General features: G+C 42.1%; 2 protein-coding genes across 10 annotated transcripts in view; both read left to right on the top strand.

The window, feature by feature from the left end:
* The first annotated feature begins 155 nt into the window (after positions 1-155).
* On the top strand, positions 156-16,286 carry LOC117262042 (peroxisomal succinyl-coenzyme A thioesterase-like). Of its 8 annotated transcripts, none has more exons than XM_033634671.2 (13): positions 156-676; positions 4,297-4,406; positions 7,026-7,106; positions 7,292-7,488; positions 7,639-7,738; positions 7,824-8,014; positions 8,219-8,388; positions 12,004-12,123; positions 12,255-12,337; positions 12,513-12,606; positions 13,244-13,324; positions 15,684-15,825; positions 15,926-16,286. In XM_033634671.2, the coding sequence occupies exons 3-13, from the start codon at positions 7,078-7,080 to the stop codon at positions 16,060-16,062; spliced, it is 1,344 nt and encodes a 447-aa protein (XP_033490562.2). In that variant the 5' UTR covers positions 156-676; positions 4,297-4,406; positions 7,026-7,077; the 3' UTR covers positions 16,063-16,286. The 8 variants fall into 8 exon arrangements, with proteins under 8 accessions (XP_033490562.2, XP_078023732.1, XP_078023734.1 ...); XM_078167606.1 differs by having other exon boundaries at positions 4,294-4,406; XM_078167607.1 differs by lacking the exon at positions 156-676 and adding an exon at positions 703-1,537.
* An 878-nt stretch (positions 16,287-17,164) lies between these two features.
* Positions 17,165-25,937, top strand: part of LOC117262268 (peroxisomal succinyl-coenzyme A thioesterase-like) — a 28,910-nt gene continuing 20,137 nt past the window's right edge. The window contains exons 1-5 of one of the 2 annotated variants that reach the window (XM_033635107.2): positions 17,165-17,319; positions 18,623-18,824; positions 19,217-19,316; positions 19,395-19,588; positions 21,844-25,508. The gene's annotated coding sequence lies outside the window, so the exon portion shown is untranslated. Of the gene's footprint in view, positions 17,320-18,622; positions 18,825-19,216; positions 19,317-19,394; positions 25,509-25,937 lie in introns of both variants that reach the window. The other variant, XM_033635108.2, reaches the window with a different exon arrangement.

Here is a 25,937-nt window from a genome sequence, read left to right as displayed (position 1 = left end):
ACAATAACAATTGCAGATATCTATAATGACAAACCCCATACACATGAATGGCAAAAATAGTTTGAATCTTACTAGTCAAAACTGAATTACAGATATCTGTAATTAGAGTTTTGACTAGTCAAAATCTAATTACAGATATCTTGAATAAGATTTTTGACTAGTCAAAATCTAATTACAGATATCTTGAATAAGATTTTTGACTAGGCAAAATTATGTTGCAGATATCACTAATGAATATCCAGTCTAGCGATTAAATGTTAAAACGGCTTGCCATAGACCCTCACAATGGATAAGGAAAAACTCCCCAAAAAACCCTTTAACGGGGGAAAAAAACGGTAGAAACCTCAGGAAGAGCAACTGAGGAGCGATCCCTCCCGAGGACGCGCTCAGGCAGTCGATGCGGCGTCTATGTATATATGTCTATGGTCTCAGTGAGCCGACGCCGCCATCTTGTGTCGGGACACAGTGATGTTACAGTGGGAGGAGACCGGAGCTCCTCACGGAGAGACTGAACTTAAGACGGTGAATTGAATCTCAGTTTGTCGGTCACCCTGCTGTGGAAGAGTTTGACTCACACAGAATCAGTCACAGTTCTGTTTTCATACCCTGAGGCCAGTTTAACACCAGGAGATAAAGCAACTGACAAGACGACAAACCTGAAGACAACTGCTCAGAGGTCAGTTCACTCTGCTCGGAGGTCAGTAAACACCAGATTTAACCCATAATTATACCAGAAGGGGGGAAAAAAGTAAATTATGAGTATTAGGGTGACCAGACGCCCCCGTTTGGGGACAGTCCCCTTTATGGTGACCTGTCCCCCGTTACCTGCAGGGCTGCCAGCTGTCACACGTTGACTGTGAGACTCCTGTAATAAGTAATACTTTGAACATGTCTCACGCCACACATCCATCTTCTCACGCAGAGAAAAAACTATATTTTAACCGATAATCAGGCCCAACTGCACAGACAATGTTTAGAGGCAGTACAGACTGATTATCACACTAACTTTGTATTTGTTTCAATAAGTTATTAATAACGCATCATGTTTTAAACATCCATCCAGTCAGTCCTCAGTATCAGCAGCTGACAGGACTTAATCTGCACAGACCAGCATTTGTTTTGACCCCCACAAGTTGGTGGTTAGCTGCTGCTGTCTGTGCACAAGAGGACAGGTACCAGGTGCGCCCTGCCAAGTGTGGTGCCACTCACCGGCCACTTTATGAGGTACACCTTGCTAGTACCTTGTTAGACCCCCTTTTTAATTCTTGGTGTCATAGATTCAACAAGGTGCTGGAAACATGCAGATTTGTCAGCTGCAGATCCATGATGAGAATCTCCCGTTCCAGCACATCCCAAAGGTGCTCTATTGGACTGAGATCTGGTGACTGTGGAGGCCATTGGAGTACAGTGAACTCATTGTCATGTTTGAGATGATGTGAGCTTTGTGACATGGTGCGTTATCCTGCTGGAAGTAGCCATCAGAAGATGGGTACACTGTGGTCATAAAGGGATGGACACGCTCAGCAACAATACTCAGGTAGGCTGTGGTGTTTAAACCATGCTCAGTTGGTACTAAGAAAATCTCCCCCACACCATTACACCAGCAGCAGCAGCCTGAAGCGTTGATACAAGGCAGGATGGATCCATGCTTCCATCTGAATGTGGTTTTTCCAATCTTCTATTGTCCAGTTTTGGTGAGAAAACCCGTGTGAATTGTAGCCTCAGTTTCCTGTTGTTAGCTGACAGGAGTGGCACCTGGTGTGGTCTTCTGCTGCTGTAGCCCATCTGCTTCAAGGTTGGACAAGGTGTTGTTGCTTCAGAGATGCTCTTCTGCACACCTTGGTTGGAACCAGTGCTTATTTGACTTCCTGTTGCCTTTCTATCATCTTGAACCAGTCTGGCCATTCTCCTCTGACCTCTGGCATCAACAAGGCATTTTGGCTCACTGGATATTTGCTCTTTTGGGACCATCCTCTGTAAACCCTAGAGATGGTTGTGCTGAAAATCCCAGTAAACACTCCAACAACCATGCCATGTTCAGAGTCACTTAAATCACCTTTCTTCCTTTCTTCACCTTTCTCTTCTTCTGATGCTCTTAGTGCCCCAGGAATTAGTCCTAAAACTTGGATATGAGTTAGCATTTTTGCACTCCTGGTTCCCTCCACTCAAAGTCAGTGTTTTTTTTGAATGGGCTTTTAGTTAGATGCCTGAAATAAACTGTGCGTTCCAACATCCATACTATCATACTATATATATAGTATGCCAGAAAAAGATTTGTTATGTCCCAATGCAATGTATGTCAAATGCAGTATGCCAAAAGTACCAGGATGTTCTACTACATCCAGTCTGATTTTGCAGTCTGCAAGCCAGCATGCTTTTCTGGCTATTCTGACCCACAATCCTCTGCACAGCGGACGATACGTCGCATCGACTGAGCTGCGAACAGATGACGGCTGATTGACAGCTGTCAGAAGTCCCAGTGATGGATGACAGTGCATTCAAGTAACTGATGACCAATTGAATAATAATAATAGGAATATTGTTTAAGTGTACAAAATAAAGATAAATATGACAAACAATAGGACATAACTATAGAAATAACAGTGACAGTGAACTGCAGATGTAATTTTACTGTCACAAATATAATATGTTAGAATCCACAATCTGTGCAGTTATAACTTTTAAGTTAAACTGCATACATTGCAAAGTAACAACAGCTTTGAGTTAATCTCTGTCCCTGGTGAACTCAGTAAATGGTGTTTTTTTATCTCCAAGATAACAGATAGAAAAGTAAGAGGGTCAAAGTTCAGGGCATAATGATGTAAGTCATTAACATGTCCTCCTGATTGTGTACTGCATGAAACAATACTTTTCAAGGGCAGCTGTAGTACTTACTAAAGGTAAAAAGAAAAAGTATGCAATTCGGAACGACCCCAGAGTCCACCAGGAATGAATCCTAAAACTGGGAAATGAGTTTTAACCATGAGTCTTAAAAAAGGCGGTTGCTAACAAGTGACTAAATGAGACTACGGAATGTCATCACACCAAGCAGCGCCAAACACGACTTGAAAGTCTTGTTATGGTGGTGATGTTACGCCATGTGACTGTAGTGTAGTTTGTTTAGAGCCTAACATTATTTTTTTTACTTTTGGCGATTGCGTCCAGACTTCAGTTATCACGGGAGTGGTGTTCATTTGTAAAAATTATCTTGCTGAACAAAACCTGTAAGTACCATAAATGATTGTTTGCCACAGAGCTTATAATCTTCAGTAATTCTAAATCCAGTGAAAAAAAAAAAAACATCGGCTTTTTGACAAGGGAACCAGGGTGAAGCTAAGGTCCATGTTGGCCTACAGAAAAACGTCATCCCTGGTGGACTCTATAAGGTCTGTGGTTAACACAAGCTTAAATGACTTTCACCTTGTGTTCTAAGACATAAAATCGTTAACTTTTTACTTCTGTTGATTGGACTTAGGCTTCAAAAATCCTAAAAATTGTGTTTGTGAAGATTATCTCACCGATCAATACGTTCTTTTTGACGAGGGAACCAGTGCGATGCTGATTTTCATGTTGGCCTACAGAAAAATGTCATCTCTGAAGTACTCTATGGACCGAACAACTAATCAGTTAATCGAGAATAATCAACAGATCAATCAACAATGAAAATAAGTGTTATGCAGCCCTATCATAGAGTAAACTACAGAACAACGTATAATTTAGTAATAATTTGCTCCACATTAACCATCTGTAATATTAAAATATTGTGTAATAATGTGTCAGGGCATCAGAAATAATATTTCAATTATGTGACACAACTATGATAAAACAGGGCAACTCTGCCAAATAGAATTTTTACTCTTGATAGGGGATGGGTGATTGATCCAGTGGGAATTGGAACTGATTCCTTGAAAGAATATATAGATAAAGTTACAAAATATGGGTGGATGAATCACTTCCAAACTTTTTAGGACATTTAATGAAGTGCCAAAATGTGTTATATCATAATGTAACCGTGGCTCTGTCAGCACAGGCGGAGCCCCCTCCTGGATTCTATGGGTAACACTGTCCTCCAATAGTGAGCAAACATACAGCCACTGAAATGTGCCTAAACATACCAAGCCTATCAGGATCTGCTTACCTGAATACGTGCAGACCTCATAATCATGCAGCACACGCCACTGTCTGCTATCCTACACCCAATTCAGCAAGCAACATAGGAGTGACAGGATCACTAGGTAGAGTGCTCCGCCTGTGCTGATAGAACCAGGGTTAAATTTCCTTCTGTATTTCAAGCAGGCTCTGCCCCCTGCTGGACTTTATGGGTACTATGGTTGGAGCCCAATGAAGGAACGCCCTGTCACGGCATAAACACGTGACCCAACCACACTGATCCTGAGCGGATAAAGGTTAGTGGCCGCAGCCCTTCTACTGCTTTGTAATCTAGGCCACTGCAGCAGAGAAGTCAGGGGCCCAGCCAACTCAGGTAGTCTGAAACTGAACCGGATGGTGCTATGGCCTAAGCTTTCAGGGGTCGAAAGACAGTACCCTGCGTACCACATTCTCTGGGTGATCAAGGAGCACGGTAACGTGCAGGTGTATCATGCCCAGAGGGGAGTCAGGTGCAACACAACTGACACACACCCAACACATTCTACAAGTCCTGCAGTGCTCAGCAAGCACAGACCCTATAAAAGGGGCCCAACTTGTCCAAGAGAAAGAATCAAATAAACAGACAGGGCATAGATCACAACACTGACGTATATGTCCTTGATACTAAGCCGGGCCTGCTGAACAAGGCCATAGACATTGTCACACTGCATGTAGAGTGTGTGGACCACAGTGGAAGGGGCCCTGCCTGGCTACCCATAGGCTTGGGAGATGCCCTTACAAAGCCATCCAGTAAGGTGTTTCTTGGATCGGGCCTTACCAGCCACACCATCCCTGAAGCACATGAACACCTGCTCAGTGTGTCTGATGGTGGCAGTGCGTTCAACATAGCATGCATACGCACAAGCTGGGCAAAGCAAACTGTAAAACTCTTGGCTTAAAGAACTCAATAAGTTCTTGGTAACAAAGGAGGGATTTGGTCTGACAGTAGCCCCGCTGTGGTCACCAGGAAGCAGCGAGCAACTGGGGTGTGCCGGAAGTGCAGTTAGTTCACACTAGGCTTGGGCGGTATTACAGTATAACAGGGTATTTTGAAATTCTGACGGTATGATTTTCAATTCCGTTAAAAATACAGATGCTCATCTTTCTATCAACCTCATACTCGAGAGGCTGTACTGAGGATGTAAGTGGTGGGGATAACATTGTAGAACTGTACCTGAATAAACCTCCAACAGCAGAGAGAGACTGCAGGGGAAAACAACATATTTTAACAACAAACTCCGTGATTTAAGGGTTTATTTCGACCAAATCAGAGTTGGTGATTGTTAGAATATTGGACTAACCAACAAAGCAACTAACAAGACAGTTTGAGTGAGTTTTATTTTGTTTCTGTTGAGTAAGAATGAAGTTTGTTATACAATGAATAAACAAGGCAATTAAGGTAATCGTAGTTCGGTAAAGGAGAGAAACAGGCTTGGGCGGTATTGCAGTATTACGGCATCAGGGTATGATTTTCAACACCATCAAAAGTATGGGCACTCTTCTTTCAGTTAAACTCATTGTTATGTAGTGCACAACACGCACCACCAGAGGTCAGTCTCCACTCTCTACTGATGGAACAGACAAATGATGGCGGTGTGGATAACCTTACAGGACTGTAAATAGCCGTCCAGCAGCAAAAGAGAGAGAGACCACAGAGAAAAACAGCACATTTTAGTATATAACTCTGAGAATTACTTTTTTAAAATTTATTTATTTAATTTTTTTTTTACCAAGTCAGGGTTGGTGATTGTTGGAACAATGGACTTATTAACAAAATGACTGACAAGACTAACCAAGATGGGTTTGGTTGTTTTTTTTTTTGGTTTTGTCAGGTTTGAATGAAGTGTGTTTTACGGTGACTTCATGAGGCAGTTGAACTAGTCGTAGTTCAGTGAGAGAGAAACTAAACTGAAAAGGTGTACAGTTGTATTTCTGTGTTTAAAAAGGAAAAAACTGTCCAAATATCCCTTTCTTGACATTTTGTTAGTTTTTATTGTGTATGACTATAAAAGCTCTGAGAGTTGGGGGGGGCAGTGAGGGGGAGATGGTAGCGCGACACACTGACACCGGCATTTTCTAGTAGAATCAGAACCAATAAGCAACTGAAGGTCAGCAATGTCTTAAGCCCAGTTCAGACCGAAGATTCACTACGAGATGAGTTGAAACATTCAATTACTTGCAATGTGCTGCAACGTTCTAATAATCAGCTGGTTCACACCAAATTACCACGATGAGACGGTGTATCATCTCTAGTCAACAACTCTCTGTACTTCCGTTCTGATTTGCAGCTTTTCAGACTTATTTTGTGGCTGAATATAATTTGTAGCTTCTTAAAATCTGAATGAGGATAGTGATAGTGAGATACTGGCTACAGTGATGAAACAAAACCAGCGTCAGATGGACTGTATTCATAGTCAATACGCCACAATAATATAAATAACGAGCGCCAATTCATCAGTCAATGAGAATGTGTGTGTGGGCGGGGCATAAGCACATACAGCCAGCAGCAGCAGCAGCAGTGACCCACCGTCTGACACCGGCACACCGTGAGTACAGAAACAGAGGGCTCGGGGAGGATGGAACACCATTTTGATTCGACTAGCAGACTTCACTACAAGCTGATTGGCTGTTGACACAGGTGACGTGCCTTACGTTCTCAAACCAGCTGCCAGCAGTTTGACCAGCTGAGTTGGAGGCGACACCATCAGCCTTCTTGAGTCAAGATGGCCAGTTCACACCGCTGCAACTTTTCTCTGCAACGTTCTAAAACGGTTTTGTCTCATCGCAAATTGTTGGTCTGAACTGGGCTCTAAGGGCAATGCATGTGTTTAGGATGCAGGGCTCCAAAACGGGCCTGAACTCTCCCATCTTCTTAGGAACCAGGATGTTTGCAGAGTAAACCTCTCCTGTCTGTCATTAGTGGGGAAGATGGGCACAGCCTGTTTTTCTGCCAAAAGGTAATCTATCTCTTCTCAGAAGGACAGATTCACCTCCTTGATGCCCATGAATGGGGGAGGAATGTAGAAGAATTGGAGAGAACAGTCCAGTCCATCTGTTCTGTTATTGCAAAGTTGTCTGACAGTTTTGGTTTCACTGTATGTCATATGTGACTCTGGTTATTTTATCTGCCTGCTCCTTTAAGGATGGACATAAAACAGTGTTGTGTGAAGCTTTCAGTCCAGCCATCCAGGGGGCTTGTGGATGAAGAGTTTACCGTCCTGGTCCAGAACCTCTTTCCTGGTTTCCAGCTGACAGTCCGTGCCCTCCACCAGTGTGAAGACGGACACACCTGGGATGCATTCGCTCACTACATCGCCAACGCTACTGGGGAAGTGAACGGTAAGACTTAGAAAATATAAGAAAAATAATGTTAGAAATGTTTGCAGGTATCATAAAGTTTGAGAATTGAAGAAAACACAGTTTGTTATAAAATTGTGGAATTGTTTGGAGAGAAACAAGAAGGACTTTTCCCTGCTTTTTATTTTACAGTTTCAGAGGATCTCAGTCTGGGCGGGACATATTCTGGGATTGAACCCATGGGTCTACTGTGGAGCCTCAGACCAGTTCCTGGCAGCAAACCTTGGCTCAGGTAGGCCAACAAGAGTAGAGCCGTTCAGATGATTCCAATCAACAATTATCAGTATCAGATTCAACTCTCTCCCATCATCCCTCAGGCTGAGGAAGATGAATGTCCAGACTCCCATGGAGGTCACAATCTCAGTGTACGAAGGTCACCAGACTGAAGGCTTCATGGACCAGGTGCCGCTGGCCAGTGTCGTGGTGGAGCGTTGGTACATGGCGCCCGGCGTCCGTAGGATCCCCATTACAGAGGATGGACTCACTGCGACCCTCTTCCTGCCCCCAGGTAGGACCAGAGGAGAGTCTGGAGGGAGGTGTCCTGTGGGTGGAGCTCATGTGTGCCATTCATGTGACATGGACGGCCAATAACCATGGAAGTTAACCAAGATCAAATGTTTCTATCAGATGTGATCCCAGAGAGCATCAGAAATATACAGTATCATTGTCGTGTAAACTGTAAACTGTTTTTGTTGTTTTGACACATCTGAAGGACCGGGACCTTTCCCCGGCCTCCTGGACCTCTGGGGGGGTGGAGGGAAGTTGGTGGAGTACCGGGCAGCGCTGCTGGCCTCCCATGGCATCGCCTCCCTGGCCCTCGACTACCTGACACCTAAAGTCACCATAGAAACTGGGAAGATGGTGGGCAACGAGTACTTTGAGGTAAAGTTGATGGTCATATAAATGACAAAAATTTAATTAACATTCATTCAGAACAAAATAATTCAAGGATTTTGTAAGAACTCTTGATATTATGGCCAAACTATACTATCATATTATGAAGAAGCTGTAGTTGCCGAAGCAAAGTTGAAGTTTTTACAAGCTTTCCCAATCATCGAGGTCCAGTTTTTCATCTGTCAACAATTTCAGCAACAGTTTCTGAACCATAATGTATATCTTCTGATCCAAGGACCTCAAAGAAAAAAAAATTACACAATGTGAAAAACAAAATCAACTACATTAACAGCTGTGGCCTGGCAGAGACCAGGCCTTCACTTAGCACCCTTTAGCAACTTGAGTTGCTACAGCAGCCAAGTACCAAGCTGCCATCCGCTTTCCTCCTGAAAAGTGGGGGAAAGAGGTAGAGGGTCCACGGGCTGCACTAGCCAACTAATTCAAAAATATGAACAGTAAATCCAACAATCCGTTGCCCCATACCATAATTCCAGTGCTCCCCAACGCTGAAAAAAGTCCAAACGACAAAGGAAAAAACACAGCATATTAGAAATATTGTGATTTTGTGGTTTTAGCTGACTAATGTTAGTTAACATTAGATTGCCTGCTAATGCCGAATAATGAGTAGCCAGCTAATGTGGCGAAATACTGTCTTGAGTGATTAACGTCATCAGATCCATCCAGACTCCAGGGGCTGATCTGGCTGGTAAATTGGCTAGCTTGCTGTTTGCACATAACTTTATCAGCTAACGTTTCAAAACAACCAATGCCAGATCCAGGCAACCTAACTTAGCACAGGTGGCTGGTAACCTTAGCTTGCTTGCTTGCGAACATCATTGCAAGCAAAATACTGTCTGAGTGGATATTTCAGTTTGCGGGGCTTGAAAACTTTTTTCTGTTTACATGCGCTGGTGCATGCAACTTTTAAAATTACATGCACCAAGTGTTTTTTTACTACACCTTTTGGTGTATTTTTCCTTCTTAATCTGCAATTCTGCCACAGCTGCGGTCGGCTCCAACCAAAATAACAATAATGTACAGTGCAAATTTTATATGGTCATAGGAACATTTTGAGGAGCTTCTCGGCAATATGGAAAAGTCTTTTTTTTTTAAACACATTAGAACTTCTTTAGTGGCTACTTTTCTGCTGTTTTATATGGATATTTATTAGGGCTGGGTATTGATACTTTCAGTTCAACATCAAATTTCACTTGTTGATGTACAGGTATGTTGTTGTTGTGTGCTTTAATTGTACTTTGCACAATGACTATTTCACTTCACTTTGTGATATTGAATGACAGTGGGCTGTGCACATAGTTTTTTGTCCCATATAATCATATAAATAAAGTCTTACTAAAAAAATAGAGTATCTGCCTTTAAAAAAATCAACTGTGTGTAACCTTAAATAATTAAATATACATTGAACTTTCAGTCCCACAATTCTTTGAAAAAACAATACAGAGGACATGCACTGATCACAAAGTGCAACCTGCTTCCTGGTAATCATTTATTTTGGGTGTGACACAGAGTAGCATTGTGTCAGGTTTATGCTGAGTTATGTGGGTTAAAGGTCTCTCCTGCAGTCACCAGCACGTGTGTCTGTAATCTGTGTGTTTGTCAGTAAAACCATAAAGAACTTATTCAGAAGTTCATTCATCTTAAACAAACCACAGACTGAACTTGAGATGAATTCAAGTTTTTAAAGACTTTTTGTTGATGTAACTTGATGTAAAATTATTTTTCTTAACACTATTCTTATTATTACAGTTCTACTTTACTAAATGTCAGGTTACTGTAATAATGTAGGGCAGGACCTGACCATCAAGCACTGATCAATGAAATCTTTAAATCAACCATTAACCTCAGCAGTGTGTTTTAATTATTACTGTTAACTAGGTTTGGCAGCAGCAGCAGCAGCAGCAGCAGCAGCAGCAGCAGCAGGTTTGCTTGGCTGCAGGCAGGAGAGGTTTTTTACTTTGTCTCTAAACACAAAGAGCCACTGTTGTCCAGCTGTGTCAAGTAAAGTTGAGTTTATTCACTATTAATCAGTTCTGTAAATTTGCCTCAGAGAGATTTATAATCTGGACAATCTTTTATCCTTTAGAGTTGAGTTACTTTGCGGTTTTGCTGGTCTGTTTCAGTCTATGAGCTCAAACCGGTTTGATGTAATGCAAACAGCTGAACCAACATTCGTCACTACGACACTTTCTGGCAATTTAAAAAGTAGTCTACGTCAGCAACATGTGCTGATAGTGTCACAGCGCTAAATCCAAATTACATTGCATTAGTAACCAGCAATATGACGACGTGATGAACATAATATTATGTTTGTTTATAAACGCACTAACGGAGACAGCCGTGTCTGACAGGCTGAGAGTTGAGCCAGGCACCATGAAGGAGATCATGTTTCAGCTTAGATGGGAGGAGCAGAGCTGCACTTTGTGTGATTGTTTACGAGAACAATTCATGTGATTTTTGGGGTGATAAGAGGAGACATGGCAGAGTCAGTCTCTCAAGAAAACAAATACTGCACCGATATGCCAACATTTTGGATTTGAAGCTGATAAAAGAGCCGTCCTGATTGGCTGCAGGCGACTCAGTGCACCGCTTAGAGCTGAACGTTTGTCGGACAGCATGTTTTTATTTACCTGTTGATTCTTAAAATGAAATAAAGAATTATCTACATGGTACCTCCTTATTTCACTAAAACAAGCCTAGGTAGCAGCTGGCTTGAGGGAATTTGCCATGGAGCTGAAAGTGCCTGGTAAATGACCATTGGTAGTAACAAGCCAGGCTACTTGCTGTTGGCTGTACTGTATGTCATTTCTAGTCAATGTCACAATATAAAAAACATGTTTTCTGTTTAAAAACTAACTTTGCAAACATAGGAAGATAACAGGTAGGGTACTTACCCCTCTGTAAAGAGGTTATATGTCCAGTCTGATCTGGAGCACAGCTGATGGGATGGCCCAGTGTGGTTTGTTTACATTTACATTTGTTTACATGCATATTTAATGGCGTCAGTGTGGATATAGAGCCCTGATGTAATATGATGCAATGTAATAATAGTACAGAAGCTTGTTTGTTGTTAGGACACTGTGTCATTATGTGCTACTAGGGAGCATCTACTGAGTTACGTGTGTGAAATTTGGTATACTGGTCCGTTGTGAAAAATGTTACACCCACCCAACCCTTCCTTAGACCCTCGACTAAGATAAGGAAAAACTCCTCAAACAAAAGCCTTTAACAGGAAAACACAGAGGAAGACTTAAATAAGACAAAGATAACCTGACTGACAATTTCCTAAAACATGATTTCACATCAGTCGCCTGAAACTGAGAGGAAAGCTGAGAGTCAAAGATCAAATGTGTAGCCAAGTGAAAAAGATTTCAGGTTTGAGTTACTAAAGCTGATCAGAAGCTTTGTGACACTGAATATCAGATAGAGGGATGTAGACGGCAAGAAATGCAGAAAGAAATACAGAGCGTTATTCTCGACAATACTGAGGGCAGGTCTGATGACATGTATGTTAATGTAAAGTATGAAAATACCCCAAAAATCCAACTACAATCACAATTCTCTCAACAATGCCGACGACTGCAGAAGGCCTATAGAGTCCTGGAGCAGCATCCTCAGATCCTCGGCAGCAGGATCGCCATGTTGGGCCTTTCCCTCGGCACCAGTATCACCCTCAAAATGGCTGTTTACTCCAAAGTTATTAAGGTAAGACAGCTGTAGCTGAAAGTTATTACTTTTGGTATCATTGGATCTTTCTCATCCAATAAAATGAATTCTGATTTTGGTCTCAGCTGATCATGATTTACAGAGCAGTGCATGTGTGTGTGGTCTCTCAGCTCAGGTGTGCAGTATGTATCAGTGGGAGTCATGTGCAACAGGTTGATGGATCTCTACGACAAAATTTGAGTTACTTTGACAAGTAGGTTGATCTGCCATCAGTTTAAGATATTTGTTCACCTCCTCAGGATGAGCCTTTGATTTTTGACCCTTCAGATTTCTTAACCTGTCCTCTTCTTACACCACCCTCAGGACAAACTTTAAACCTCCTACTGTATGAAGACGTTTTCATTCTTTTTTTTTTTTTGTCATATCAGAAACTCTGCAAAGATTCGCTTTGACAAAGATAACAACGTGATCTTGCGGGATATGACACTGCCCATCACCACCAACCCCTCACTCAAAGTGGACGTGAGTATCACCAGACACTTGTTGTCAATAACAATGGTATTTTTGCCTTGATGTGACAGTAAAATATTTCCCAGCAAGAACTAAACCGTGAATACTGCAGCCACCACTGAACCACATAATTTCCTTCTTTTTATGTTTTCGGGTTGTCCATCCGTCTGTCTGTCTATCCCATGATTGTGAATGTGGTATCTTAAGGACTCATTTCTTCAAATTCAAACCTCATAAAACCATGCTAATTATGACAAAAATTTCACACACTAATATGATATAATGATGAAGTGAAGAAATTTTATATCCAAAAGGTCAGAGGTCATCTTTACTGTGACATCATAATGTTCTGCAAAAACACTGGCCGTTATTCAGCGTCATTAATCAGGATCAGAAGGGGAGACATTTGGTCAGATCCTGAATTGATGTGTGTGAAGCATCCATGTTCTCACAGACATGGATATAAACTGTAAGTGCAACTTGACCGGTTCGTGGAGGCCTATGACGTAAGGCAGTATTTTCAGTACCCAGCAAAACAGATGAACTATGGTTTCTTGTAGCCTCTCTGCAGAATTTAGATGATGCATGAATACTCAAAGCTGCAGCCACTGAAAAAAGCTGAAATGCTGCTGCTGTTGTCTCTGAGCAGGTGGGACGACTTCAGTGTCCTCTGCTGCTGGTTGTAGGTGAGGACGATCAGGACACGCCGGCCTACGAAGCTGCAATGGACGTGAGTTTATTGACATGACGACATCCTGTCTGAATAACAAGCTCAGTCCTGATGTTTAAAGTCACAGGATTAAACTCTACTGTTCGCTGAGAGGAAACATGGCGTATATGGTATATAATGGTATAATAATATAATATATACAAATATATTATATATATATAATTATATATATTATATTATAATATAGCCAAAATACAAATAAAGAGATAAAACACTAACAAAAATGAATCATATGAATAAATAACATATGTACATTAACCAACACTTTATGAAATACTTCATTAACATCTTAAACTAAACAGTTTCATTATTTTTATTAGCCTGACAGTGGTGCATCATGTACAAATAAAATAGAAGACGGCAAGATGGCAGTCATTTCAGTCATGGACCCAACCGCACACAAAGTAACTATAGTTCAGTAGACTCTTATACGCTTTCATCAACTCTCTGTGTAACTTAAGTAACATCAGCAGGTCTAATTGACGAGGTCATTTGTAATGATGATCATGTCCACACCAGGCAAATCAGTGAAGTTGTGGGAAGAATCACTTTCATACGGTTTGTATGGATCACATCCAACATGAGTTTCAAATTTCTGACAATACCTGCTGCCCGCAGGTTCGTCCAAAGCTTTTATGTAGTGGCTTTAACTTAAATAAAATCTAATTGAATTGACCTATGGCTAAACCCCGCCCTCAAATGCAATGGGCCAATCACAGTGCGTATAGCCATTCCCACACCAATCTCAGCCATTCTGAGATTTGAAGTTTAAAAATGGTCAAACGGTGTGCATGGGGTACATGCAACTCTGACACAAGGTATCCTGAGAGGCTGGGCGACCAGGTGTATTTTTTACACTTTAAACCACAGCTCAACCGAGAAAAGTGTCTCCTTTGGATAAAGTTGTGTGGTAAAGTTAGACCACAACATCAACTCAACGTGAATAAGATTAACAATGATGTCTACATCTGTTCTAAGGTAAGTCAACATTGTGTTTGAGGCAACATATTGTCACTTTGCTGGAAAGAAATATAAAGTTATCTTTAACATCTCTAGCTAACGTTAGCTAAAGTTAGCCTAACGTTAGCTCCTAGCTGCGTTGTTCATCATGTCACCTTGTTTGCTGGGAGTTCATTAGCCTATTTTGTTCTAGTTTTGTACTTTGGTGATCGTACATCATTGTTAGTTGTTGTCCAAAGGGCTCTAGTTAAGCTAACGTTAACTTCTGGAGCTTAGCTTCATTAACTTATCTGTAATGGCAGAGATAACAAAGGTTGGCAAATGTTATGCTGAATGATTCAGTGTAAATACTGTAGCACCAAACTAACGGAGAGACACTCTTGGTAAAGATGGTAAAAAGGCCGTTATCCTTTTCTCATATTCTGAGCCAAAAACCATAACTTCAGTGGCACTTTAACTTGTTGTCTTTGATGGTGACGGCAACCAGATGCGGTTCACAAGCGTACACTGTGACCTGTAAATTTTGGCTTGTAATTTAAGCTTTTCATCGACCTTCTCAACAATAAAATGATGAATATATCCCTCCAATGCGTAGTTTAGGCCCTTTTGGTTACTTCTCAATGACATCTGATCGTTATGTCTCCAAAAATCATCAGTTGCCTCCTGTGAAATGCCGTGTACTGTGACACCTGCCATAGCGCCGCTCACTGAATGTTGATAGTTTGTCCGAGTGAGTGGAGGGGGCGTGGCTTAGCCATAGGTCAATTGAATTGAACTTTCCTCTTTGTTCATTTCATGCAGTATACAGATTTATGACTTTCTGCCCTCCCATCTGGATTTTTCGTATCATGATAGTCATGTGATTGCAAACAAGATATTGACCCTTCACTCAGGGTCAGTTAAGCCCCACCCACCTTGGTTACTGTCGTCAAGTTTGCACCAGCATGTCAATGTGACGTTCTCAGCGATATCCTTGAGACATATTCTAAAGGAGATAAAAACAAACATCTGGAATAATAGTTCTGAAATATCACAGGTAGACAGAAAAGATGACAGTGTGCATTTGAGAGCACGATATAATTTGTCGATGGATTATTGTGAAAGAAGACGACATTCATAGAGGGAAAGCTCACTGGTCCCAATGTTAGCGTCAGACACATCACGTCTTGATATCACATTGGAAGAACAAACATACAGGAACCACATGTTCTTGTCCAGCAGGGTCAGGTCAGTATAGATGAGATCAGACAGACTTTATTGTCCACCTCAGTGGAAATTTGTTTTTGGCTTCTTTCAAGTACAGCAAAGCTACATACAACACACACGACACAATACAGCATTAAAAACATACAAATATGTGAGAAATACGAGATGAGGTGTTTTATTTTGTGTTTTTTAGATGAGGGAGATGATGGAGCAGGCGGGGAATGGCCACCTGCTGACTGTCCTGTCCTACCCAAAAGCCGGTCACCTAATTGAACCTCCGTTCACACCGTTCATCCGAGCCAGCCCCATCCGATCACTCGGCACTGGTCAGAAGTGTAGGTTCACCTTCAGACTGGGAAGCTCTGTCTCTGAATCATCCAACACAACGGATCGTAGAGTTTTGACGTCAGTGTCTGTTTCCTGTTGTCTTCGCAGTTTTGGTTCTGTGGGGTGGAGAGACGGTGGCACATTCTCGTGCTCAGGAAGACGCCTGGAGGAAGACGCTGGTCTTTCTGAGGAAGAATCTGTACGGCTACACAAACCCTGGTGCAGCTATGCTATCACGGCTGTAACCACGGCAACAACTGTGGTTATAGAGTTGCTAAGCTACTTTGTGGCCCCCTGTTTCAGGAAGTAACAGTCCCATTGTTTTTACCTCATAGATAATGTTACGTGACTCACAGTTGACTACAGACATTTTCCTGATTGAATCATCAGAGCAAAAGATGAAATCACTCTCCGACTTTAACACTTAATCTGTCCTGTTAAATAAAAAAATGATTTTAAAAAAGTACAATATTTCTCTCTGATATGTGTCGAATTTTTAAGTAGGGAAAAATAGAAATTCTTAAGTAGATTACCTCAGAATTGTACTTAAAGGAAATGGCTACTAGAATGAAAATACAGACAGTACTTACTGACCCTCATGCCGACAAGAAGTCCAGTGTAGTTTTTTAATCCACAAAACTTGTCCGGGGTATCGGAGGATAACAGCTAGCCGGAATAACAGCTGATGCGAGTTGCCATGTAAACACAGCACTCCTGCAGGGCAGGCTAACTGACCACGGTGAGAAATGATGCGATAAAAGTGGAGTAAATTACGTCTTTTCAAGTCAATTTTGCATGCCGCGGCTTCAGGGCACTTGGATTACGACGGACGAGCCGTTCTGACGTTTTTGAAATGCATTAGCGGAGTTTTATTACATTTTCAAAATGTGGGTTCCATGCACTTCAAGTGTAGCTGTTATTCCAGCTAGCTGTTATCCTCTGATACCCCGATCGAGTTTTGTGGATTAAAAAACTACACTGGACTTCTTGTCGGCATGAGGGTCAGTAAGTACTTTCTGTATTTTCATTCTAAAGTGGCCATTTCCTTTAAGTACAGAACTTGAGTAAATGTGTAACTAAATATATTTTTATACCTTTTGAGTCGTAACCTCACCCAGTCTAGAAGAAGAACCAGAAGAATTACTTTATTAATAATTAATAATCCCATTTACACTTTACATCTGACCACGTCCAGCTGTGATGTCAAGTGTGGTCAGTTCGAGATACTTCTACCTTTCGATCTAAAGAGGTAAGTGCACCAATTCTTTTCCTCTGTAAAAGGTCCTCCTGTGGTTTTGGTTTTAAATCTGGAGTTGTGGTGACTTGATGGCACCATCTTCTGTCCACACAGAGATATGTTGTGCCGTGGGAGGAGACTGAAGCTCCAGACTGGGAGGCTTAACTTGTGATGGTTAAATAAATCCCAGCTGTTATTCGGTGTTTACTCCAAACCTGAAGAAGGAAGCTGTGAGATCTGCATCGGCCATCAATCTTCTTGTACAGTGAGTGTTTGAAATTAAAGCTGGGGGATGAAATTAAGAATTTCAATGGACTTTGAGTTAATATTTAGGCCTTTGTGCAGAGATTCCTGAATGTTTGAAGATGTTTTTTAATGTTTGTCTTTACATAAATGTCTACTCTGATATTGTAAAGGAGTTCAACTCAACTCAGTTTCTTTTAATATAGTACAGGATCACAAATAACAGACTTGCCTGAGAGAACTTTACAATCTGTAGAGTGTACGGCATCTTATCCTAACTCCAACTTGAAAGTGGAGAGTTAACTTAAGGACACAGTGGAGGAAGGGAATGAGTGAACAACCATACTGTGTGGTTATTAATTAATAAGCAAGGTGATACAGTTATACATTAGCAGATGTGGTTAATGCTTACCAGTGCTGTGTACAGACATTTTTGGGGCAGGTGCTCAAGCAGAAACAAAGGGGCATAATTATTCTCTCATAATTATTAATCAAAAAAGTTATATACAGTAACCCATTTTGCTTGGGGGTGGGGTTAAACCAAATTACTGCAAGGTATTAAATCATAAGATCATAGGATCATAGGATCAAATCCTGAGTGAACAATGTCTTTCGTCGTTTATTCATTAAATCTTGAAGCTATTGCCCAACTGCCCTATGCCCTGTCGATTCGGTGTCTGTCTCTGCTCCCACCAGGCAGTCGGTGAACCGGACTAAGAGAGTTCGACAGACATGGTGTGATTTTACACCAGACCAGTTTACTTGGTGTTAAGCTTAATGGTGGGTCATTGCCTAAATTAGACTGGCTGTATGAGATGTTTTAATAGTTAAATTTCATAACAGTTACAAACAATACCAAGGCTTAAGGCAAACACTGTTGTTACCTGGCTGTCCATGAAGACAGGTCATGGGGGGACGAGGATGCTGCTCTGCAGGGTGCTCTATTTAAGTGCGTTAACTGTGGTGACTGTGATCAGGGATGTTGATGAGGGAGGAGCAGGGGCTCTTGCGGTCTGGCTGAATTAAAACTCAAATGTGGTTGTCAGGCGTTACAACACACTTTTAATGGAGAATTGATGCTATGAGCCAAATTTAAAAACATTAGAAAAGACATGTCTTGCAAAAAAAGGGGCACTTATCTAGACAGAGGGCTAAAGGGCAGGTGCTTGATCACCACCTGGGGTCTATCTGTGCACGTGCTGGCCTTTGGGAACCATTCATATAGTCTGGTCAGTTCATACATCTGTCCAAAAAAACATTTTACCCTCACTCCTAACTCCTTCACTTGGGGCAGCAGGTGACTCTCGATTTATGTTTGTGCTCAGTTCAGGATGGACGTGAAACAGCATTGTGTGAGGCTGTCAGTAAAGCCATCCAGAGGACTCGTGGATGAGAAGTTCACCATCTTGGTCCAGAATGTTTTTCCTGGTTCCTACCTTACCATCCACGCCCTCCACCAGAGTGAGGAAGGACACAGCTGGGAGGCGTTCGCTCACTACACCGCTAACGCCACTGGGACTGTGAACGGTATGTAGTTCAATATCTAGTCTTGGAAAAAAAACAGATTATTGAATTAATTGATTGAGAGTTGATGAAAAAACTTTTTGTAATGTTTGTGCGGTAGCTTTGTCGGCATTCAAAAAAGCAATTTATAAGTGTTCCAAGAATGGTTATTTGAGTATTTACAGGCTTCTTTGTTTGAAATTTAAAAATTAAAAAATTAAAATTATGTAGCATAAAATGTCGATCTGAATGGTGAACCTGGACCTGAATCACCAAATCCATTAACTACAAAAAGCTTGGAGGAAGATGATCAGTTTTGTAATTTAACATGTCAAGAAAATTAAAATAGATTCAAACTGGTCATTTGAGTTTAAAGAAATCAAATAGTTGTTTATAGCTATTCTTTTACTTTACAGTTTCAGAGGATCCCAGTCTGGGCGGGACATATTCTGGGGTTGAACCGATGGGTCTACTGTGGAGCCTCAGACCAGTTCCAGGCAACAAACCTGGGCTCAGGTAGGCCAACAAGGGTAGAGCTGTTCAGATGATACTAGTCATCAGTATCAGAATCAACTCTCTCCCATCATCCCTCAGGCTGAGGAAGATGAACGTCCAGACTCCCATGGAGGTCACAATCTTGGTGTATGAAGGCCACCAGACTGAAGGCTTCACAGACCAGGTGCCGCTGGCCGGTGTGGTGGTGGTGGAGCGCTGGTACATGGCGCCTGGCGTCCGCAGGATCCCCATTACAGAGGATGGACTCACTGCTGCCCTCCTCCTGCCCCCAGGTAGGACCAGAGGAGAGTCTGGAGGGAGGTGTCCTGTGGGTGACATCGGCTCTTAAAGGGTCTATACAGCCATGTCTTCATGGGTTTTAACTAAGGGAAATGAGGCAAATGTATGCATCTAATGAGTTTTTACATTTTCTTATGAAAATTAATTATTTTACACCACATAAATCAGTTCATGTAAACTGAACACACACTCCTCTGCTGAGCGTCTGCAGCAGTTATAGCCTAGCTATTAAGATTGTAATTAAGACAAAGCTTTTTCTGCTACATGCAGATCAAGAACTTTTGAATATAAAAACGACTCACTGAAATTGGTTGAGGTATATAAATGTTAATTTGCTTTTTAATCCATCCCCGTTTAATTGCACTTGTTCACAGGCAAGTTTTGACCTTTCTAATATGGTGGAGAAATTGATGTACGATCAAGCAGCCAATGAGGCATCTATGTTTCTGTATCTAAGCCTGTATGTACCGACGTCTACTTGAATCCTTGAATGTCCAAATAGAGACACAACAAAGTCCCTTTGTCATGCTACCTTTGCGTTTTTACATAGACACAAGTAACTGCTACATCATGCTGCTCTAGTGTGATTATAGACAGCATGCTGACATCACGCAATTAAAAAAGGCATGACGAGCGTGACTTGTAACACAACAGCGTTGCTCTAGTGTGACAAATAACAGGCAACGCTTTATAAATAATAACAATAATGTTAACATGGCATTAACAGTCACTTACTGTCCCTGTTATATGACAGCTAATCTCGTCCTTTGCTGGGAGGGTAAGGAGCTCCAAGACCTCATTGTCTCGCCAGTTTGCTGACATCTCTGGCTGCTGTCCTTCTTTTTTGAGTTAGTTGCTAACTGCTATCAGCTACTTTTTAAATCTCCTGGTGGTCGGTGGGTCGCACTTATAACGTGGTCAAAACATCACACCCATGCCCCCATAATCCCATCCTGCTGGCTGTGCTGTTACTACCTCCAATGCTGGATTAAATAGAAAACAAAGACATGTATTCAGCACCTCAAGGTGTGGCGGCAGCCGTCCGCCTCCCAGAAGAATTAGCAGGATGGTTTCAGGTGCCAAATTCTGCACCACACGTTACACTGATGATAGCAGAAGGTTATGAGTCTCATCATCTGGGTCCAATGGTCGGATGTGCACTGCAGGTGCGAGAGAGGTTACCCAACAAGAACAAATACATCCACATTTCAGATGACAAACAATACATTAGAATCTCAACTAAGACAGGTGATAAAGCAGTCACAGATAAGGTACTTGTAGATGGTACTACTCCCACACAGATGGCAGTCACAGAAGAACACGCACAGTTCCACCACAGCTATGGACAGCACATAAAACAGACGTAGGCTTGATAAAATCAGCGCAACCTATTCACATCACACTAAAACCACATGCTAGCCTACCATACCAGAGGCAGTATCCTCTGTAGCGGCATGCCATTGACGGTATCCAACCCACAATTGAAGGCTTGGTAAAAGCCGGAGTTCTGGTCAAAACTAGAAGTCCCTGCAACACGCTCATTTTTCCAATCAAGAAACCAAATTCCTCAGAAGAGTAGCTAATGCAGTGGTGGAAACAGAGACGCCACATGTGCCAGATTCACACACATTGCTTTCAAACATACCATCCGACACACAGTGGTATACAGTTATCGATTTGTGTTCAGCCTTTTTCAGTGTACCGCTACACCCAGACTCTCAATATTTGTTTGCATTCACTTCTGAGGGTCAGCAATATGACCTAGCTAATTTGAACGTGCCAAGCACTGTATTACAACATGCATATGATTTGCTTGTCTGTAGCTTTTCAAAAGAACAATGTCAAAGAGATTCCATTGCAGTGCTCACAGCATTAGCAAAAGGGGGACACAAAGGTCCGTAAAAACAAATTGCAGTTCTGCCAGCAGTCTGTAGAGTACTTGGGCAGACAGTCGAGTGGGGATAAAAAGTGCATTGCCCCATCTCAAATAGAGGTAGTAAGTAAGGCACCTCAACTGCAGGCGGTGGGCCAAATGCTGTCTTTTCTCGGCATGACAGGATACAGTCGGCCATGGATTTGTGGCTATGCTATAAAAACTGCTCCACTCAGAGCAGTAGGACAGACAAACAACACAGCACAATTGACATGGACAGAGGAAGCTGAGGGTGCGTTCCAAATCTAAAAAATAGACATGCAGTCAGCTCCAGCGTTAGGGACTCCTAACTATGCTAAACCTTTTCATCTCTAGGTAGCAGAAAGATCAGGCTTTGCATGTGCCGTCCTGATGCAAGACAAGCCCACAGGCCAGGCGTACGGGCTATGAGGTAATCCTATCAGCCCCTGAATTTAACATTCAGCGCTGTTCCACCATCAACCCCGCCACTAAACTGGTGCTGCCAACAGATGGTAAGCCACATGATTGCATTCATGACACAGAGAAATTTATGTGAAGATTTGCACAATCAACCAATCCCAGCTGATCTCACATTGTTTGTAGATGGCTCATGTTTTCGTGACGCCACTGGTAGCCATGCAGGCTACGGGATTGTTCAACTTCACAACAATGACCACACCTTTGAGACACTACAATCACGTAAACTTGCTCAGCCATGCTCAGCCCAACTTGCAGAGATAAAAGCTTTAACAGCAGCATGTAAATTGGCAGAGGGACAATCACTAAATGTATACACAGACTCAGCATACACCTATGGTGTGTGCCACGTCCATGCTAACATATGGAAACAAAGAGGATTCGCAGAGCTGACGGCACTCCTGTAACACATGGAGCTGCCATCCTCGACCTGATAGAAGCCATGTTCCTTCCCACAGCTCTAGCAGTAATTAAATGTCCAGCCCACCAAAACACTGATACATTGATAGCCAAAGGCAATAATTTTGCAGATGAACAGGCAGCAATAGGGGCAGTAATGACACCCTTACTAACCATACGAGACTGTGAACCCCTCACAACCATGCCCTCCCTCATAGCAGCTCAAAACAGAGTTACTGAAGCCGAAAAACGTCTATGGGTAAAAAGATACAATATTATTGGACAATGGTAGCCATTTTGTGTCTAATGTCATACAAGAGACACTGAAACAACTAGGGATCAAACAAAAATTTGGCTGCGTTTACAATCCCCAATCACAGGGAGCTGTAGAAAGAGCAAATGGTATTTTAAAAACCAAAATAGCAAAAATAGTAGTAGATAGTGGAAATAAGCTTAATTGGGTGGATGCTTTACCGCTTGCACTAATGTCTATGCGTTCACAAGCCAGCTGAGTCACGCATCTAACACCGCATGAAATGCTTATGAGCCGGCCCATGCCGCTACCATACTTAAGAGGTCCCCATGAGGGACCGTCCCTGGAACAATTACAAGGCGAAATGTTTGACTATTTACGAAGTCTAACCCGTATCCATAGGGCTATCTCCCAGCAGGTGAAAGGCACCACAGAGGACAGAAGGGTCGAAATCCCAGAAGACCTTCAACGCATACTTCCTGGAGAGTGGGTGTACGTCAAGGTGTTCAAAAGGAAGTGGGACCAGCCACGCAGAGAAGGTCCATACAAGGTCATATTAGCTACACCAACTGCCTTGAAAGTTGAAGGTAAGGACGTTTGGTTCCATCTTAACCACTGCTGCAGAGCTAACAACCCAGAGAGGGTGTCGACAGAGAGCACCTCAGAGGAAAACACCCCATCCTCAGTGGCTGATGATGGACCTCATGAGTCGCCACCTGGTAGCCATAGGGCTGATGATGAGGGCCCAAGTGCAGAGAGAACAGAGAGAGGAGAGAGAGCAGAGGCAGAAAGAGAGCAGGGAGAAGAAAGCAGCAGCTCAGAAACAGGTGAAGATGGTAACCTGACTCAAGTTTACATACGTATGTAGACAGAGACCAACAAGTACAACATTCCACTTGGAACACTAAAAACCTCATCAATTCTTGATTGGTTAGAAAAGTTCTCTGTTGGAAAAATCTTACAGACTATAGGAGTAATATTTGGACTCGGCGTCCTTCCCCTAGTACAGATCCTGATAAGAAGGGCCATGAGAACGGCCACGGGACAATTTATTATGCTGATACAACAGCAGGAAAAGCTCCCCAAGAAAGGCGAATTGTGGAAACTAGATAAACCGTGGATAAGATCCTATGCACCCAAAAGACTGAACAACAATTTATATGAAACCGCAATTGACAATATGGACGTATGTGAAAATATGGCTGACAATATAAACTTATATGAGCCAATGAAGGGGAACCTGGAAGGGGAATACGAGGTTGTATAGAGGGAGAGCCAATTCAGGGTAAGAAATAACCAAATAATTGGCAATAGATTCAGGAAAAACCTTGCTGTTACCAAATCCATACTAACAATCAACTGATTAACATATATAGGTTATCTATACCACGGGGCAATTAGGAGGAAAAGGGGGGAAGTGAATTGAACTAAACAATGTCCTTTCTAACACACAGATTGGTGCAGAGCATGGCCAGCATGTGGAGATCCCTGTATCCAAAGCAGCAGAATCCAGGGTTGGCCTACCAAGAGCGCCCAGCCATGTCAGAGGACCAGCCCCCATTTGAGCCCAGGCTAGGGATGACCTACAGCGGCAACTGGTCAACCACCACGTGCTGCAACGGAAGATTGAGATGCTAAGGGGATCAGGTGGCATCCTACCGGCGCCTGCGGATGACTGGTACATCTGCCTATGTGCCCGACGGACAGTAACTTGGCAGCATTAACAGCAAAGATAACTATGTACCTTGCTTACTGTACCCGGTATATGTGAAGTTATCATGTATTCACTGAAGAAAATACCAGTAACGACTGTAGTCACAACCACTGTATAAGAATGTCATTATGATTAATCATGCAACAAGAAAAACAAAGACATTATTAGGCTAGCTCTTATACTCTATATACATACGAATTATTCGAGGTGATAATCATGAATTGTGTGTGATACCTACGGATGACAAAATGTGTGACAGATACTGCTGATAATCAATGAAGTATGACTTATGTGCAGCTCTACTGATGTTGATCACTGGAAAATGATTCGTGTGTGATAATAGCCAATCTAAATCTTAATGGTATGGGACTATGAAGTCCCAAAGGGGGGATATATATATTTTCTCCCCCTTGCTGTGATTTAAGATATTATATGGGACTATGGAGCCCCAAAGGGGGGAATGTAGTGTAATGTACTGATTTACTGAAGACATATACTGTACCTTTTAGCTGACCTTTAAAAGATATGTGTTGAAGCAATATAATCTGTGCAACTGACAAATTACACACTGGTTTAATATTTCATGTATTCTTATGACACACACGCACACTTATTGAGCACTTAAGCATTGTGGTGGAGAAGTACCTAGGACTCACTGTGAATTATTTCTAAAAATAGCATGAGGATGGGTTCAGAAAACACTAGTGGAAAATTAGGGGAATTGCAGTTTGTCCTGAGAATGACCCTAGAGGGGGAAGGACTAAAAAGTACTGAGTCAGCAGAAATATGACACCATTATGGTGGAGAAAAAGTGACTCAGCAGAGGTGGGATATCGTTACGATCAGAGCCAAGTGGGAAGGATTAAGAAAGAGATGACTCAGCAGAAAATCTTAATGATAAAAACAAGTGCGCAAACAAAGAAATTCCAGCCTTGCTCCGGAGCTTGGCTCATTTGGGTTGTGATGTGTTTGTTGCCTGCGAGCACATTAAACTCAGGTGCATCTGATTCTACGTGTCTCCAGTGATTTTTTTTGACCTCTGAGTATTTGAGTTTTTGATATCTAATGGAAGACAAAGAAAGTCCGTTTGAGAGGAAAAGAGCGAGGTCGTGAGCTAACTGGCCCGGCTCGGGACCTTGACTTTTTTGCTTCTACAGCCATCAATCTGCTTGTACAGTGAGTGTTTGAAATGAAGCAATTTAAGGAGTAAATGAGTCATTTATGGGAAGCTGGGGGATGAAATTAAGAATTTTAAGGGACTGTGAGTTAATATTTAGGCCTTTGTGCAGAGACACATATAAATGTCTACTCTGACACTGTAAAGGAGTTCAACTCAGTTTTTGTTAATGTAGTCCAATATCACAAATAACAGATTCGCCTGAGAGGACTTCACAATCTGTAGCGCATACAACATTGTATATCCTAACTCCAACTGAAAAAAACTTGCTCTGTTCAGATATTGAGAATGTGCAGAGTTAACAAATGATAAAAACTAATTCAGTATCACTGAAGTTCCTGTAAGGACACAGCAGAGGAAGGGAATGAGTGAACAAACAAGAGCAAAGAACACTGGTGTGTGTTTATCATTTTGTTTAAACATTGCGA

This window comes from Epinephelus lanceolatus, chromosome 5, assembly GCF_041903045.1.
Source record: "Epinephelus lanceolatus isolate andai-2023 chromosome 5, ASM4190304v1, whole genome shotgun sequence".
Taxonomy (NCBI): domain Eukaryota; kingdom Metazoa; phylum Chordata; class Actinopteri; order Perciformes; family Serranidae; genus Epinephelus; species Epinephelus lanceolatus.
The sequence above is the reverse complement of the archived record's forward strand: the minus strand, read 5'-3'. Positions and strand labels throughout refer to the sequence as shown.

Bases quoted from the DNA above. Each gene is read 5' to 3' on its own strand.
- LOC117262042 (XM_033634671.2), top strand. From the start codon at position 7,078: ATGGGCACAGCCTGTTTTTCTGCCAAAAG. The intron at 7,107-7,291 runs GTAATCTATCTC...TGCTCCTTTAAG, and splicing joins GCCTGTTTTTCTGCCAAAAG to GATGGACATAAAACAGTGTT. The intron at 8,015-8,218 runs GTAGGACCAGAG...ACACATCTGAAG, and splicing joins GACCCTCTTCCTGCCCCCAG to GACCGGGACCTTTCCCCGGC.